General features: G+C 52.8%; 1 protein-coding gene across 1 annotated transcript; it reads left to right on the top strand.

The window, feature by feature from the left end:
* Positions 1-9445: 9445 nt before the first annotated feature.
* On the top strand, positions 9446-16557 carry C2H8orf82 (chromosome 2 C8orf82 homolog). Its single transcript, XM_043509852.1, has 2 exons — positions 9446-9730; positions 16429-16557. The coding sequence occupies exons 1-2, from the start codon at positions 9446-9448 to the stop codon at positions 16555-16557; spliced, it is 414 nt and encodes a 137-aa protein (XP_043365787.1).
* The last annotated feature ends 1798 nt before the right edge of the window (positions 16558-18355 follow it).

Raw genomic sequence — 18355 nt, 5'->3', positions numbered from 1 at the left:
CTGCAATGCGAGTCGTGCTTAATCAGTGCCTGTACTGGATCTGAAAACAAAAACGGTGGAGGCCCCAGACCAGGCTCCCATCTGGCTGGGCAAGCCTCCTTTCAGGACCTAGCAACTCTGCTGCTCATCGGCCTGGCCCTGTGAGCTGTCGAGGGCCCTCAGCTCCCATGCCGTCAGTAGGAGGTTAGGACCCTCGGCCCTTCTCAGGATTGGACCCTCAATCAGCAGAAACCCAGCTCTTTCATGGACTCACCTAGAGACGCCTGCTCATCCACAGAAGATTGCAGTCTGGATGTATAGTGTTAGCAGAGTCGAGACTGGGCAAGGTCAGCCGACACCCCAGCTGGAGTTTCTGGGTGCAAGTGGTATCCTGTGTCCCCTCTTTCACCAGTAGAACTTACAAATGGAAGGGGCCTCCCAGACCATCTAACCCGTCCCCCCGGCAGGGCAGGGAGGGCAAGATTCTAGAAGCAAGGTCGGGAGTAGCTCCAGCAACAGGAGCTAGAGTGATGGAGAGGGAGATTATTTTTATTTAATGCGTTCCTGTAAAGCTGGAATGTTACGACGCATCCCAGGCCAGTAAGTTTATATAGAGAGATATAAAGAGAGAGAGATATACATAGTAAAAATCGCTAATGACATAGTTTTAAATCCAGATGCTATTTATCTTTAGAGCCATTGTCTGTCGCCCTTTCATTGCACAAGAATTGGTTTTTGTCCCAGTTTGGGGGGTTCCATTGCAGGGTTTCTTCATGGCTTCTGACCAAAAAATAATACTCCTCTTCCCCCTGCGTCCTGTAGAGAAAGGCCCTTGGGTGGCTCCCTTAGGGACAGGACCTTCTGCGGTGCTGACTCCACTCAGTCAAGTGCAGGGGCCACCTGGCCGTTCCCAGGTTCATTGCCGCAGGATCAGTCAAGAAGGCAAAGGTGAAATGTTAGAGTCCCCCAGCAGTGAGGTACTGGCAGTTCCTTGCTGGGTGCTGAGGGTCCGGCCCAATGGGGCCCTGCTCTAAGAGCCATCTCTACTAAGCAGCTGATTGAGTCTCTGCTGCTCCCCCAGGCAGCCACACACAACAGGTTTAACTAAGGCTCAGTGCCCACCGGGTTGTTTCTGGCACTGAATTCTCCCCTCTGGCTGGTTTACGGCAGTAAGAATGTGCACACTGCTTGCACGAGTTCCACACCTTGCCCAGGGCCAGATCCTGCCCCGGGGAACCAGAGCGCAGCTCCCTGGGTCTTACTGACAGAGCAGCTGGTAGGCTCCTCACTTTCCTTGGAAGAAGCCGAGGAGGCACTGTTGGGTGGAACCCTCCTGGACCCAGAGCCTGCTGTCTCTGCTCTTGAAGCCCGTAGGAATTGCGCAAGTGTAGCAAGGGCATCACTGGGCCCGTGCGGGGTCTTGGGGCTGGATTCTGATCTCGGTGAATCTGGAGAGATCTCCCCTACATTGAGATCAGGAGCTGGCTCTTGAGTCTCCAGACAGGGCTGGGAGCCCCTTCTCCCCAGGGGCTACAGCTTCCCACAGGTAACAAAACTTAGAGGAACGTGGCTCTTTTAAGGGACATTGTCAGGGAGTTTTGGCCAAAAACACAGGCTGTGTGTTACAGAAATGGTCTGACCACCAGGCATCAGTGGGGAATGGTTCATGAAATCTGCCTGGTCAACATTCAAAATGAGATTGAAATTTTCCCTGCTCCCCAAAGATCCCTGGGCTATTGCCTGAGAATCAGGAAGTGAAACTGACCACTCTAGCTGCACAGCCTGAGCTGATCAAATAAGCTTAGATGCTGCTAGGAAGCCAGGGAAGGGACTTTTAACCTGACAGTGTCCCTTGAAATAGAGGAAGGGGCAAATTCGTCCCCATGGTGAATCCCTGGAAGCCAGGGATGAGTTTGACCCCATGTGTGGCAGAGGAGCAATGCACTGCTGGGGCCACCGTGCAATAAGCAGATGCAGATTAGTGCTGAATTCCTAGGCAATGTGTCTCTAGGACTCGGTCAGCGTCCCTACGGCCACCAGCGCCAAAGGAAGTGACTGGCACATAGCTGTTTGTTACAGAGCGTTCGGACCATCTCCTTGCTGTCCCCCTGCTGGAGTGGACCACATATGGGGACCCCCGCTTGTGTGGGGAGCCCTGTTGTGTGCTTGCTGCCCACAAATCTCTGTGTAACTGTTGATTGATTTGCTTTAGCATTATCCATTTGCATGTGCCCGGGTGGGAACCCGTCAGGCCTCCTAGCTGGAGGTTTTCCCAAGGTGGGGACTGGAATTGCAGCCTGAACAGGCTTGTCCTGTTGAACCAAATTCTAGTTTTTGTCTCATTTACCCGAGCGCAAGTCCATCCACGTCAGTGGTTTTTACTCCAGATTTACACTGGCAGGAGATCAGGGGGCTGGATCCTGGCCCCACTGAAGCCAGTGGGAATTGTACCCTTGACTTCAGTGGTAGACTGGGCATTAATGCTGGAAGTACTGGCCTGAATCCCAGTGCATGAGGAATGGGGGTTTGACACCGATTCTCTTTCCATTGGCTCCAACTTTTCTCAGTTAAAGACACAAGTTGTACAGAGATTTTCTAACTATCCAGAAGCTCTTTTGATCTCATTAGAAGCTCCGGAGCCAATTCTCCCCCTTCTTCATTTTGTTTTATTTTTAGATGGAACTGGCCTTTCTCCAGCTTTGTATGTTTCAGATGTTCTGACTTTGTTCTTCTTGTCGTCATAAACTCGGTTTTCCCCCTCGATTTTATATATCAATTTTTTTAGACTTGAGTTTTTATTTATTATTAAAAAGACAAAAAAAGAACAAACCAAACCACTCATGGAGGGACAGCAAGGAGGGAGCCAGACATTACAGGAGACAAAGGCGACTGCTCCATTGGGCGTTTGGGGCTGGAGGTGCATTCTCCATCAATGGGTAACAAAGATTCCCACCACCCCACCCTCACTGGGTCCGTTCCAGACGAAGAAACCCCCTAAAGTGAAACTTTCTTTTAACCACTCAGTGACTAACCACTAATGTGCCTCAGCACATGCGACCCCAACTCTCTGCTCCCCCACCCCAGGGGGTCTCTCCAGGTGGGGCTGGGGCTTGTTGGCAATGTGGAGCCTGCCAGTGCCCGTTCTGCTGTCCAGGGCATTCAGTCTGGCATCTCTCACCAGCACTAAATGCCGCAGGCAAAGCAGAACCCAGACAATCCAGCAACTGGGCCTGATTCTCCTCTCACCTCCACCACTCCACTGACTCCATAGCGTGTCCCCCACCCCCCCAGTTTACACCCGCGTGAGCTTACAAGCCAACATTACAGCCAGAATAAACCAGGCCAGCCCTTGTGGGCCAGCCCCTAGCATATAGTATATCCAGCCAAAGGGCTGGATTCTGGGTTAACACAGGTCAGTCTGGGGCGAGTCCACAGTCGATGGGCCTGATCCTGCATTGACACCAGCCCAAATCAAGAGCAACTCCATCCCGGTGAGTGGAGGGGAAGTGCGAGCAGAACCCGGCCCAGTGGAGTCACTCAGAGCTGGAGCTAGACCCGTGTGCCTGAGATCAGGATCTGGCTCCGTGCCTGGCATCGTTCCTCAGCTGGTGATATTAGTGATTTGGCCTCTCGCTGACATGGTGCAGAGGCTGGAGAGCAGTGCTGCCTGGCCCAAGCCAGCCCCAGCAGATGGAGTCACCATGTTACCCCAATGGATTCCCTAGCCAGGAATTGTGCTTTGCCTGGGATCACTGAGGTCGCTGCTGGACACTGTGTTTCTGTCTCTTTTTCGTTCCTTCCTTTCAAGTATCAAGATGAATATGAAAGTCTGATGCCCTCCCCCCACCCCCAACTCCCCGATGTTTTCCTTGGACAATCATCTCAGGCACTGGGCAGGCTGCAAGCAACGCACCTGAAGGGACACAGACGAGACTCGGCTCTCTCTGCTATCCGCATTCACGGCGGAGATGGACATTCATGAGACATGCTGAGTAACCTTTAACCTTTAATGCCACGGGCCGTGTAGGCGATTAGGGGGGCAACCTACCGTGTAACGTTGTCTGACTAACTGTAATTATGACGCATGGACAGGTAGAAGCGACTCCATGTTGTGTTAATAAAGCTACATATGGACATTCCCCTGCGCTGCATGTCCTGGGTGTTGGTAGCTGCGTCTGTTTCCTGCATGTGTAAAGGGTCCCTTCTCCCCCCTGGACACACACAGAGCCCCCATTAGCAGGGGGGTAACATCACAACCTCCCCTGCACAGCTCATAGGCCAGGTTTGAACACCGGGACTTCAAGAACAAAGAACCCTGACACTCAAACTAAAGAAGGAACTCCATAGGCTGGTAGCGGTAGCAGGCTGTTATCCTCTAGCTGATTAGCTACTCAAGTGAGAAGTGATACACACACACTGCCAGTGGGCTCCAATAACCTCATAAGTCTGCAATTCGTTACATTTCCTGAACAAGACCAAAGCAAACAGAGCCTGAGTCTCTGTCCTTAGTACCAGGGTCTCTCCATCAACTTCAGGTGAACCTCTCCTGATTCATACCATTGTGAGATGAGGATCACATCTTTCACCCACCGCTGAAATGCAGCCTGCTCTGGGGTAGAAAGCAGCAGCTGTTTAACATCACACAGTGACACTACATAACAGGGACAGGAGAAAATTAGGGAGGTGGAAGGGGATTAGCTGAGTTGGGACCCAGCCAGGATACTTTGGGTTGCATCCTGACTCCTGGGGATCTTCACTGATTCCGAGTGCTCGGGGCCTCGGTTTTACCTGTGGTTTGGAAGACAGCACCTCTCCTTCCAGAGCTTTGGGTCAGATGGGGCAATTGACAAAGCACCAAGCTGGCACTGAGTGCAAAGCCAGGATCCCTTACACCACTGGGATGGGTTGGGGGGCACTGACCGGCCTGTGTGGCAGCAGGTGCATGTGCCTGGGAAGTCATTGGGAGTTTCTCTGCCCCAGGGGTGGGAGGATGGGAATGGGCTTGAGGTGTCGGTTTCATTCATTCACATCCCCTGTAGCCTCGATACGCTTCTTTCCATTGGCCACCACAGGGCTACCCCTGCATCACACTGGGAGATCAGCATCAGGCCCTGTCTGAGCTCCGGATCCCCCAGGTTTAGCACAGAGCAAAGGTCCTAGCCAGGGCAGGGTGGTGATACTTTCCCCTGGTTCTCTCTCCGAGTGCTGCCAGCTGGAGGACGTGACCATGGCCACAGCCTCCCAAAGACCCAGCAGGGCCCTGGCCCTGCCTGCTACACCTGTGTCCATCAGGAGCAGCCTCTGCAGGCAATGGACCTCAGCCAGGCTGAGGGGAGGCTCTGACTGTCCCACACCAATGGTTCTAGCTCAAAACTTCCTCTCTCGGCTTCTGAAACTGGAACTCAGAATCCAGGAGCCCCAGGGCCACAGATCTGACTCCAGACACCTGGGGCCAGGGACTGTATCATTGGCTTTGTCTCTAATGCCCCCGCAACACTACACAGAGAATAAATACACAAGGTGTCCTCTGCCCCTGATAAACTGGTGGTCAGTTGGGCACAGGTGCTGCTCCCAGCTTCTGGAGAGCTCCTAGGGGCCACCCCAGTCTCAGGAGCTCAGTGCTTTTTATTAGGGTTCAGTTACACAATTGATGGTCACCAAACACCGCGGTGTGCACTCCCCACCAGCTGGCCTGCTAGCCCCTCCCTGCCCCGGGTACATGGCTTCCCTCCACACCCGCACCAGGTCTGCCAAACATCCCTGGAACAAGTAGCATCAGGCTGTGTTTGATTTCAACCCTTCACTAAGTCTCTTGGGATTGTAGCACAAGTCTCATGATATTTGGTGGTTCGCTTAAAGTCCCAGTTTCTGGAGTCCTGGGACTGGGTGGAAATCTCAGCCTTGGTGTATGGTATGGTAGGAGGGTGTAACTTCCAGGGTCCTGACGGAGGAAGGGGGCCAAGGGGAGTTGGTTTCCACCCCTCATGGTTGCAGAGGAGACTTGGAAAACGTGACCCCTAAAGACTCCAACATCCAGAGGCCAAGAAAAGGCCCCAGCTAGATAATTTTTTAAAATCTGATTTTTAAGCCAACTCTCAATATTTGGGGGGGGGGGACTGACCTTTGGAGCTGGGAGTTGGTGACACTAACTTGGGGGTATCTGGGGCATGTCCTACAGCCTCAGCGCCTGCTGTCAGGTGATTCTGGGAACCTCCCAGCTTGTATTTGTTAAAAAAAAAATTAAAAATCCCCAAATAGATCTACATATTTTTCAAAAGCTCATTGAATGTGTGAGGAGGGGCTGGGCTGGGCTGGGGGAATCTTACTCTGTATGGGACCGACGGCAGAGCTCACTGCACCAAGGGCACCTGCACATTCACCAGCAAGGCTGGCATTACAGGATATGATCAAAAATAACCAGGAGCAGCCAGTCTGGTGCCCTAGCAGTCAACGTTCTGCCCAGCCAGGCAGGGGACCTGGGGCTGAAGTGGCTCCCATAACGCTGCCTTCATCACCCGAGCAGAGGGAGTTTGGCTCACCCAGCCTGAAGCACCTGTGAGCTCAGCACCCAGAAGGGCTGGCTTTACTCTCCTCAATCAATACTGTACAAGCTGTCTGGGCGCTCACAGGCACTGTGGTTCAGCAGAGGGGCACTGCCTCCTGTAGGTGAGGCCAAGGACTTGCACCCCCGCTGCTCACAGGTGCCAGGAATTGTAAAAGCTGGAGATGAAAAAGGCCTGCTAGGGCCTACATCTGGTCTACTGCCTGGGGATCAGGCCTGGTCCCAAAAGTGAATTCTCCAAGGACGGAGCATCCACTGCTCCCTTTAGGAGGCTTCTCCACAGCCCAACATCTCCCTGCTGGGAAAAGTTCCTTAAATTTCCCAATTCCAGGCCAGCAGAGCACGGCACCCAGCAAAGGGGTTAAACAATCAGTGTCGCAGGCTGCCAACACCCCTTCTCTCCCTAGGTGTGGGGCCAGCCTTTCCTCAACATCGTCAGATGAGCCCCCTGGGCCTGGTTCAGAGCCGTGCTGAGCAACTGTACCGGAAGCAGCGGGAGCTGGGGACACGCTCAGCAGCTTGGACTATCCGGGCACAAGTGTCTGGGGCTGGGCACCCGACAGTGGAGTCCTCCAGAATTAGGGGAGCCCTTTGGAAATTGAACAGAGTATTGCAAGCGTGGCCACAGCTGAGCCGTACAGAGGGACTCTGCCCTCGCTGCTTGGAGACGGGCAGTCTCTGCTCATGCCACCTCAGGTCACACGGGCCTTTCTTGTTCCCATATCCCATTGCAAACTCTGGCCTAATTCCCTGCCCCTCTGTCTCTCTCAGCCCTTCCTGCCCCGGGTTCCCAGTCAGGAACAGAGTTTCCGGTTCTTTTCCCCCAGAGGGGGGGAATTTGCCTGGGCTGGTTTCTATTTCTAGCATCCCCCTAGGTGAAATGTCCCTGCCTGGCGGGTGCAGAAAACCGCATCAAAGGTAGTCCTGTTCCTGCTGCTGTGTGAGGACCTGTCACCTTGCAGCCCCGGGGAGATCAGTGCATCAAGGACGGGGGAAAGCTGAGCCTTTGAAAGGATAAGGCCTTGGTTTGGAAGCTGTAGGGACGCAGCGTGATCTACCATCCTGTTTATACACCTAGCACATGGGCGATTACTGCCCTGCTGGGGTGAGTCCATCTTTCCCGGGTCTCCAGCCCCATGGGTGTTTCATTCACATAGTGGCTTCCCGTGGAGGATCCTGCAAACACCAGCTAATCTAAGCCAATTGCAGGCTGGCCCCTGGAGCTGGGGTGGGTGGCAGCCCCCTCCAGGCCTGCTGGGCCTGGGGTTACAGGGAGCCCCTGCCAGCTCACTCAGGTTACCTTAGCACCCTGCTTACTCCTGCTCCGGAGTCCCGAGGCTCCTCAGGGCTTGTGGAACTGGAGAGCCGTCTAATGAGCAGCAGGCTGCCAGTGCAGTCGGCCAGGCACACAAAGCTTTAAAAGCAAGGGAGGGGGCTGCTTGGGCGGAGGCATGTGGCCTGGGCACTAGGGTGAGACAGCGAATAGCAGCTAAGGGCTCCTTCTCTAGCTTAGCTTGGCTCCCGCCGGGCACATTCCCCACCCGTCACTGACAGACGCTGCCCCCTGCATCGCCACCGCACCCACCTCCCTCCACATCACTCAGTGTAAAGTCCCCCTGGCTCACGTGGGACCAGCGGGGCTTGGGGCTGGGGGCTAGACTGGGAGCATACGCGGCGGGAGCTGCGTTCGCAAGGGGTGGAATACAGGGGTGGGGGGCTGGCTGAGCGGAGTGGGCGCTTACAGGGGGGCAGGCAGGACGCAGAGGGGGGCTGGGAGCCAGAGTTGGGGCATATGTGGAGGCGGCAGCTCGAGGAGGGCATTAATTGGGGGAGGGTGATGGGGGGGCAGGCTGGCCAGTGCTGGGGAGTGGGGTGGGGGCAGGAGCTGTGAAGGGTGCTGAGCAGGAGTTAATTGGGGGAGAGTGATACGGGGGGGCAGGCTGGCCAGTGCTGGGGGGGTTAATTGGTGTGGGTGATACAGGGGGCAGGCTGGCCAGTGCTGGGGGGGTTAGAGGAAGCGGAGATGGGCCAGGCTGGCCAGTGCTGGGGGCGGGTTAATGGGGGGGGGGCTACAGGCCGGGCCAGCCAGTGCTGGGGGAGGGTTAATGGGGGGGGGCTACAGGCCAGGCCAGCCAGTGCTGGGGGGGTTAATTGGGGGGGGCAAGGGCCAGGCTGGCCAGTGCTGGGGGAGGGTTAATTGGGGGGGGGGGCTACAGGCCGGGCTGGCCAGTGCTGGGGGAGGGTTAATTGGGGGGGGGCTACAGGCCGGGCTGGCCAGTGCTGGGGGAGGGTTAATTGGGGGGGGGCTACAGGCCGGGCTGGCCAGTGCTGGGGGAGGGTTAATTGGGGGGGGCTACAGGCCGGGCCGGCCGGTGCTGGGGGGGGTTAATTGGGGGGGGGCTACAGGCCAGGCCGGCCGGTGCTGGGGGGGGGTTAATTGGGGGGGGCAAGGGCCAGGCTGGCCAGTGCTGGGGGGGTTAGAGGAAGCGGAGATGGGCCGGGCTGGCCAGTGCTGGGGGAGGGTTAATGGGGGGGGCTACAGGCCGGGCCAGCCAGTGCTGGGGGAGGGTTAATGGGGGGGGCTACAGGCCAGGCCAGCCAGTGCTGGGGGGGTTAATTGGGGGGGGCAAGGGCCAGGCTGGCCAGTGCTGGGGGAGGGTTAATTGGGGGGGGGGCTACAGGCCGGGCTGGCCAGTGCTGGGGGAGGGTTAATTGGGGGGGGGCTACAGGCCGGGCTGGCCAGTGCTGGGGGAGGGTTAATTGGGGGGGGGCTACAGGCCGGGCCGGCCGGTGCTGGGGGGGGTTAATGGGCCGGGGGGGCTACAGGCCGGGCCGGCCGGTGCTGGGGGGGGTTAATGGGCCGGGGGGGCTACAGGCCGGGCCGGCCGGTGCTGGGGGGGGTTAATGGGCCGGGGGGGCTACAGGCCGGGCCGGCCGGTGCTGGGGGGGGTTAATGGGCCGGGGGGGGCCCGGAACGCGAGCGCGGGGCCCGGGGCCGGGGAGCGGCTGCGCCGCCGGACCGGCCGCTCCAGGGTAACCCCGGCCATGAGGCTGCTCCGCGGCGGGCTCCGCTTCCTGCTCCGGCCCGGCGGCGGCCCCGGGCCCGCGGGCCCCGCCGCCTACACGCAGGGCCAGAGCCCCGCGCCCCGCGCCCGGGACTATTTCTACTACATCGACCACCAGGGCCAGGTGCGGCGGCGGCGGCGGCGGGCGGGGGAGGCCCGGGCGGCGGGGGGGAGCCGGCCCAAGAGCCTGAGGCTGGAGATCCCGGCAGGGCCCGGGGAGCCCCCTGCCGTGGGGCCGAGGCTAGCGGTGCTCGGCCCCGGGGGGCTGGCCGGGGTCGCTGGGCGCACTGAGCGGGGGGCTGGGGGCCCAGGGAAACGCTGCCACCGCTCCCCGTGGGCCAGGAGCTGAAAGTGGGGCTGGGGGGGGGGCCACAGCAAAGCCCCCTGGGCCAGAGCCTGGCAGCCCCCCGTTTCTGCCAGGCAGCGTTGCCAGCCCCAAGTGTCCGAAAAATCATGGGTCGGGCTCACCGCCGGTCATGCGAGGACGTAACCGTCCCAGATTTGAGGTTCTTTTGATTTGCCTTCTGTTTGTTGAGCCTTTAGGCTCTAGGGCTAGAAACTTACTTTCTTGTTTAAGAATGGTACCAAAAAAAAAACCGCCGCATACCCCCGTGACTCCAGGAGCTGGGGCTTTAAGGAAACCAATAATTATCATTTTCCACCGAATGCATCCGATGACGTGAGCTGTAGCTCACGAAAGCTTATGTTCAAATAAATGTGTTAGTCTCTAAGGTGCCACACGTCCGCCTGTTCTTTTTGCGGATACAGACTAACACGGCTGCTACTCTGAAACCAATAATTATCATGTTTCAGAGTAGCAGCCGTGTTAGTCTGTATCCGCAAAAAGAACAGGCGGACGTGTGGCACCTTAGAGACTAACACATTTATTTGAACATAAGCTTTCGTGAGCTACAGCTCACTTCGTGACAAAATCATGAGAGTTGGCAATGGCTAATTTCTAGTCACTAATGAAGCAGTAACAGCATCGACCACCAGGACCAGGTGGGGTGGCCAGGAAGGATTTGATTTTTTTCCTGATGAATGTTGATTTCATCAAACACTCAGGAACCCAGAAAATATTTCCATCCATCATGACTGAAATTTACAGATAGGCAAAGTAAGAGAAATCCTGCTTGAGAACATACCAGGGTTTGATTTAAGGCTGTTCACGTTGTATATTTTTACATGTGATGTTGTCAGTTTGTGTTTTAACATTTTACAAAGATTTAACTATTTGAATCTCAACAGCTACTGCCGGTAAGTAATTGTCTGACCCCCCCCCACACACAGTTTCCCACAAAGGTGAAAATTTACATCAATAAAAATTGAAAAAATACTTAAAACTCATAACTTTGCACAACTGTGAAAATGTAAATGGATAAAAATAACAGTTTAATAATGAACATGAATATTATCAGTTGAAATTATTAAAAAAATTTAAGTTCTGTCCAGCCTCATTATGTGGGACAAGGCGGAGCTGGGCACAAAATGAAGTAAGGTGAGATCACTGAGCCCAGCCTCCAGACAGGGAGAGCCCCTGTGTCCTCCTTCCAGCTCTGCCTCCCGGGGAGGGCTTGGCTGCGTTGTCTCTAAGAATGGCCTCTTCACCCCCTTGCCGTGCATCTGAGTCGGGTCTCTTGCCTTGACAGGCACCGACATAAATACAGGGGAGCAAATTAGAGCCTATTGTGCCTGTCGTGTCATCAGCAGGACCCCCAGATTCTCCAGCCACAGACTGTTGCTGCCAGCATCCATGCTGTCAGTGCTTAAAAACTGCCACTGACGACGTTAGAGGTGGAAAGAACCCAGCTTGCTGTCTGGCTCCCAGGTGCGGAGGGAAGGGAGGGAGTTTGCAGGGCTGGCAGGTGTTGGGTCCGTAGGCCCCACTCCCACCCCTCAGTAAATTTGTAGGCAGCTGTGCTGTGCTCTGGTTCTTGGCCTTCAGGTGGCGACTGAGTCTGGATTGTTGCAGTGTTGTAGCTGTGCTGGTCCCAGGATATCAGAGAGACAAGGTGGGTGAGGTAATATCTTTTATTGGACCAACTTCTGTTGGAGAGAGTTTCAAGCTTTTGAACTGCACAGACCTCTTCAGGTCTGGAGAAGGTATTCAGAGCACGTATTCAGCCTACGCTGCAATTAGACACCCATGGCGGGCCTGTGCTGGCTGACTTGGGCTAAGGGGCTGTTTAATTCTGATGTTTGGGCTCGGGCTGCAGGCCTCTGGGACCCTCCCACCTTGCAGGTTCCGAGAGCCCCAGCTCCAGCCCTAGCCCGAACATCTAATGTGCGATTAAACAGACCTTTAGCCAGAGCCCCAGGAGCCCGAGTCAGCCGGCACAGGCCAGCGTGGGTTTTTAATGGCAGTGTAGACGTACCCAATGGGTCACAGCTAAATACAAGCTGGACCAGGTTGTTTCACATAAGTAGTTCATGAATATTCTAAGGGACTATTCAAGGTGAAATGGCCCATTAACACCCTTCCGGTCATAGAACAAAAAAAAAAGGGAGTTATTGGGTTATTGATTGTTGTAAGAAGCCATAAATCTAGTGTCTTTATTAAGATCTTGATTTTTAGTGTCTAGCAAAGTTATGAATTTAACTCCGAGGCTTGTCTTTTGAAGGTGTTGTGCCGGTTTCCTGTGAGGATGAGAACTGAGAGGTCAGATATAGAGCAATTGCTTTGTGGAAAGTGTTCACCCACAGTTTATACGGTGCTTTTGTCTTTTATCATTTTCCTGTGTGAATTCATTTGAGAGCATAGTGATTGTCTGGTTTCACCCACATAGTTATTATGGGGGGATTTAATGCACTGGATGAGGTACAGCACATGTGATAGGCATGTGTTGGACCCATGGATCTTGAAAGGTGTGTTATGGGGGTATTGAACGTCGTAGCAGAGGAAGTGTCAACAGGTTTTGCATCTGTTCTGGCAGAGTCTGGTGCCACTTTGAGTTGGTGGGTCCTGGTGTATGGGGAGCTTGCTTCTAATGAGAGCTTGATAAGATTGGGAGTGGGTGTTATTTGAAGGCCAGAAGAGGGGGTTTGGGAAAGATTTCTTTCCTGTTGAGGTCCTCATCAAGTATGCATTGTAACTGTTTAGTGTTACCCTGTATGGGTTCCAGTGTGAGGTGGTAGGTGACAACTACAGATGTGAAGTCAGAGAGAGTTTCTTTTCTGTATTGAAGCAGGTTCTTTTGAGGCATTTGGGGCCTCTTCCATGACATGATCTACTTCTCTGGTGAAGTGTCCTTGTTTAGGGAAGGTAGTTTTAAGTGTGTTAATGTGTGTATCCTGGACTTTCTCCTCAAAGCATATTCTGTGGTATCTGAGTGCCTGACTGTAGATAACAGATGTATTTCTTGGTGTGTTTGGGGTTGTTACTGGATGTGTGATCTTTGAGTGTTTTGTAGGTAGTTGTCTGTAGGGTTCCATTGCTGAAGCTGATCGTGGTGTGCAGGAAGCTGATGCTGGTGCAGGAATGCTCTAAAGACAGTTTAATGGATGGGTGCTGGTTGTTGAAGTTGTGGTGGAAATCTACAAGGGAGCTTAGGTCATCTGTCCAGATATATCTCAGGTATGTCATTGGTTTCCTGGTACATTTGTCCAGAAATTCCTCCTCAAGGTGCCCATGAGGAAGTTGGCATATTGGGGAGCCATTACTCATTGCTGTTCCCATTGTTGCTGAATGTGAAATTGTTATGGGTGAGGATGAAATGAATGAGGTTTGGAGATGTGTTTGGGGTGGATACCTGAGTGTTGTCCATTGTTTTGTAGATATTTGAGGAAGGCAGCCATGCTGTCATTGTGAGGAATGTTGTTGTATAGGGAGGTGAGGTCCATGGTGGTAAGGATGGTGTTCTGAAGGAGGCAATTCATGTTGCAGAGTTTCTGCAGTTGTTGGAGGAAGTTGGTTGTGTCCTGGAGCAAGCTGGCCCTTTGTGTGGCGAGTGCTTTGAGGATGGTTTCTATGAGTCCTGATGTTACTTCAGTAAGAGTACAATGGCCACCTATGATGGACCTGCCTGGGCTCCTTTGGGAGGCATGTAGAAGGTCCCTGGGGTGGTCTCATGGGGGGTGAGGTTGTATAGTTTCTCTTGGAGTTGTTTGGAGAAGGATTTGATGACATCCTTTAAATTCCTGGTGAATCGTGGTGTGGGGTCTTCTTTGAGTTTCTTTTAGTAAGTGGCGTCTGAGAGTGTCGATTGGCCTCGTTGACATAGTCATCATGGTCGAGAACTACGATGGCACCCCCCTCTGTCTGCTGGTTTGATCGTTTTCTGGTGGCTGGATTTCAGGGACTGTATAGCTGTCCTCTCGACGGTGGAGGGATTGTGGTGGTTGTGATTTGTGTTAAGGATTTCACAGCCAATCAATGTAACGATCAAGTGTATGGTTTTGTCCACTGTGTGGTGTCGTCAGGGGATTCTTTTTTCCTATGATTGTCGGTGGGAACACGGTAGTTGTGGGTGGTGTCGTCATTGTTGTGAAAGAATCTTTAGAGGCGGAGGTGGCAAAAGATTTCTTCTAGCTCTCCACATGTTAGTATGGAATCAGGTTCTATGATGGGGCAGAAGTTCGGTCCCTTGTAGAGGACAGATAATTCACCTCCGGTTAGGGGTTGTCCTGATAAACCGATGGTGTTGGTGTGACATGGAGTGCTGTGGAGTCTCCCAGAAGTGGTGGTCTGTGAGTTGTGAAGTTTGTTGTAGTTGGTTCCACTTTTGTTACTAAAAAGAAAAGCAGTACTTGTGGCACCTTACTGCTTACTGCTTTTCTTTTTGCGAATACAGACTAACACGGCTGCTACTCTGAAACCTGTCATTATGCAAGGCACTTTTGTTACTGTGTTGGACGGCTGTTGTCAGGTTTTTTGTCTGGATTGTGCAGGGTTGGCTTAAAGTGACAGTTCCCCAGTTGTGCCACCAGGTGGTGCTAAAACGCTAAAAATGCACATTACTGGGCCAGAGTCCTCACATAGGTGACTGTAAGCGCAGCCTGATCCCTGCCATGACCCAAGGGTGGCACAGCCCCAAAAGGAAGGGGTTTGGGACCAGCGAGGCTGTGTCCGTTCTAGCCTGAAGGATGGAGGCGACGTCACTCGGTAACGTGTGGGGCAGTAGCTTTGCTGAGCTATGCGGTCCCAGGGAGGTGGTTGCTGTCTGGTTTAAATACAGGGTCAGGTTGGTGGGGAGATGGACTTGGCTAAGAGGCTATTGCAATACACTCGCGTGGTGCCTCTGACCCTGTGCCCCTCTAGCAGCCGGCTCCAGTGACGGGAGCCGCCTGCTACGGACTCCCAGCTAATGGAGTTACGCTCCTAGGCCAAGCAGCGGCAGCCTGTGACTGGATTAGTTACACTGTGTATGACCTATGGACAGACCCTGGGGAGCAGACTCCTCTCCGCCAGGAGGCAGATGAAATCTATTCCTCGTTTCGTTTGGGGGAATTCCTGGTTCCTTGGAGCCAACAGCAGCTCCCCTCTGCCCCCACCATGCCCCCTTCTGCTCTACTCTGATTCATGCAGGTGGCTGCAGCGTTGAGGGAACGCCTTCCAGCATCCATTAATGCCACCCCTAAAGCAGCCAGGCAGATTGTTGCTGAGCAAACTACAGTCACTTCCCTTGCTTGCCAGGGGCTGGAGGGCACCGTCCATGCAGCATCACTGCCAGGAGCAAAGGGGATTGAGGCTGGATTTCCCAGGCAGGATAGCAGCATGCTAGCTGTAGGGTCAGCAGGTTGGCCTGCTTTCAAAGCCAAGTGAAACTTATTAATAAGCCCCATGTGAGATCTCAATCCTGGGACGCATCAGACCGATGAAACAGTCTCTTCTGGGCTCGGGAAGTTCCATCTGACCCTCTTCTAACCCTCCGGGCTGTTTGTGCCTCTCTAATCCATTAGCATCAATTGATAATTTTTCCTGCATTAACCACTTATTGAATTAATGGTGAATTAGTCGTAGCGGGAAGAATTAGGAGTTGTAATTAGTGCTAAAGAAGCATCTGTGTGCCGAAATGTATCGGCCTGCTCTGTACATTAATGATCCTGGCGAATTCAGGCTTTGTGGCTGTTTGTGGCTGCTGAAGAATTGCCCCTTTCTGCTGTGGGGAGCAGGGATGGACGGCCTCATTTTCAACAAGGCTGAGTGCCCAGAGGACCCCTGATTTCAGTGGGAGCCGCAGGTGCTCAGCACATCTGGGAGTCAGCCCGCTTGTTAGTTCCCACTGGTAGGAACAAGACCCAGGCGAGGGGACGGCTGCATGGCCAGAACATCAGAGGCGCAGTTTTCTTCACAACCCCAGAGTATACTGGACACTCCTTGTGACTCCAGTGAGTTACTTGTTCCCTGCAGCTGGGGAGGGGGGCACCTGGCTGGACGTAGCTTTCAGCAGCGCCGTGCTCATGTGTAAACTGGGATGAGAGGAGCAAATAGTAAGTTGGGATCATTGATTGGATGCGGCGACAACATGGAGCCGTTGCTCCAAAGCAGAGGCAATGTCCAGCCCAGGTGCACGTTGGCAACGTGGCAAGGGCCAGTAGGTCGCACCTAATTTGTATCATGTGGATCCCATTGTAGCCTCATCCTGAGACTGCAGGTCTCTGCCTGCCATTCTCCATCATGATCAAAGGGCAGCTGCAGAGCTCCACGGACCATGCTTTGCCCATGCCATAGGGTAGGATAGTTGGGCCGTGGTCTCCTGGAGCCGCAGACGCAAGGCTCTGAAATGTCTCCCATGGTCTCTGGGGTGCAGTCCTCTGGGGGAGCCCCCGCTGTGCTGTGGCAAGTTGATCTTCACCATCCGCCTCTCTTGCCTTGTTTTGCAGCTTTTCCTGGATGATGCCAAAGTGAAGAACTTCATCACCTGTTTTAAAGGTAACGCCTTCCCTTCCCCGCACACTGGGCCCCTGCATCACATGCCCCGATTCTGCTCTCCCTTGTCACCTCTCCAATGAGGGATAATGGTAGCATGACAAATGGGAATGAGGCTATGGAGGTAGATATTACCATATCTGAGGTAGAAGCGAAACTCAAACAGCTTAATGGGACTAAATCAGGCAGCCCAGATAATCTTCATCCAAGAATATTAAAGGAATTGGCACCTGAAATTGCAAGCCCATTAGCAAGAATTTTTAATGAATCTGTAAACTCAGGAGTTGTACCGAATGATTGGAGAATTGCTAATATAGTTCCTATGTTTAAGAAAGGGAAAAAAAGTGATCCGGGTAACTACAGGCCAATTAGTTTGACATCTGTAGTATGCAAGGTCCTGGAAAAAATTTTGAAGGAGAAATTAGTTAAGGACATTGAAGTCAATGGTAAATGGGACAAAATACAACATGGTTTTACAAAAGTTAGATCGTGCCAAACCAACCTGATCTCCTTCTTTGAGAAAGTAACAGATTTTTTTAGACAAAAGAAACGCAGTGGATCTAATTTACCTAGATTTCAGTAAGGCGTTTGATACCGTGCCACATGGGGAATTATTAGTTAAATTGGAAAAGATGGGGATCAATATGAACATCAAAAGGTGGATAAGGAATTGGTTAAAGGGGAGACTACAACGGGTCCTACTGAAAGGCGAACTGCCAGGCTGGAGGAAGGTTACCAGTGGAGTTCCTCAGGAATCAGTTTTGGGACCAATCTTATTTAATCTTTTTATTACTGACCTTGGCACAAAAAGTGGGAGTGTGCTAATAAAGTTTGCAGATGATACAAAGCTGGAAGGTATTGCCAATTCAGAGAAGGATCGGGATATTATACAGGAGGATCTGGATGACCTTGTAAACTGGAGTAATAGTAATAGGATGAAATTTAATAGTGAGAAGTGTAAGGTTATGCATTTAGGGATTAATAACAAGAATTTTAGGTATAAGCTGGGGACGCATCAATTAGAAGTAACGGAAGAGGAGAAGGACCTTGGAGTATTGGTTGATCATAGGATGACTATGAGCTGCCAATGTGATATGGCTGTGAAAAAAGCTAATGCGGTTTTGGGATGCATCAGGAGAGGTATTTCCAGTAAGGATAAGGAGGTTTTAGTACCATTATACAAGGCACTGGTGAGACCTCACCTGGAATACTGTGTGCAGTTCTGGTCTCCCATGTTTAAAAAGGATGAATTCAAACTGGAGCAGGTACAGAGAAGGGCTACTAGGATGATCCGAGGAATGGAAAACTTGTCTTATGAAAGGAGACTTAAGGAGCTTGGCTTGTTTAGCCTAACTAAAAGAAGGTTGAGGGGAGATATGATGGCTCTCTATAAATATATCAGAGGGATAAATACCGGAGAGGGAGAGGAATTATTTCAGCTCAGCACCTATGTGGACACAAGAACAAATGGGTATAAAGTGACCACCAGGAAGTTTAGACTTGAAATTAGATGAAGGTTTCTAACCATCAGAGGAGTGAAGTTTTGGAATAGCCTTCCAAGGGAAGCAGTGGGGGCAAAAGATCTATCTGGCTTTAAGATTCTACTCGATAAGTTTATGGAGGAGATGGTATGATGGGATAATGTGATTTTGGTAATTAATTGATCTTTAAATATTCAGGGTAAATAGGCCTAATCCCCTGAGATGGGATATTAGATGGATGGGATCTGAGTTACCCAGGAAAGAATTTAGCTGATTGCCATATTTGGGGTCGGGAAGGAATTTTCCTCCAGGGCAGATTGGAAGAGGCCCTGGAGGTTTTTCGCCTTCCTCTGTAGCATGGGGCATGGTTGACTTGAGGGAGGCTTCTCTGCTCCTTGAA

The sequence above is a fragment of the Dermochelys coriacea genome, chromosome 2 (assembly GCF_009764565.3).
Source record: "Dermochelys coriacea isolate rDerCor1 chromosome 2, rDerCor1.pri.v4, whole genome shotgun sequence".
Lineage (NCBI taxonomy): Eukaryota > Metazoa > Chordata > Testudines > Dermochelyidae > Dermochelys > Dermochelys coriacea.
The sequence above is the reverse complement of the archived record's forward strand: the minus strand, read 5'-3'. Positions and strand labels throughout refer to the sequence as shown.

Coding starts and splice junctions, on each gene's coding strand:
- C2H8orf82 (XM_043509852.1), top strand. CDS start 9,446: ATGGGCCGGGGGGGCTACAGGCCGGGCCGGCCGGTGCTGGGGGGGGTT. Junction 9,731..16,428: donor ACATCGACCACCAGGGCCAG/GTGCGGCGGCGG, acceptor CTTGTTTTGCAG/CTTTTCCTGGATGATGCCAA.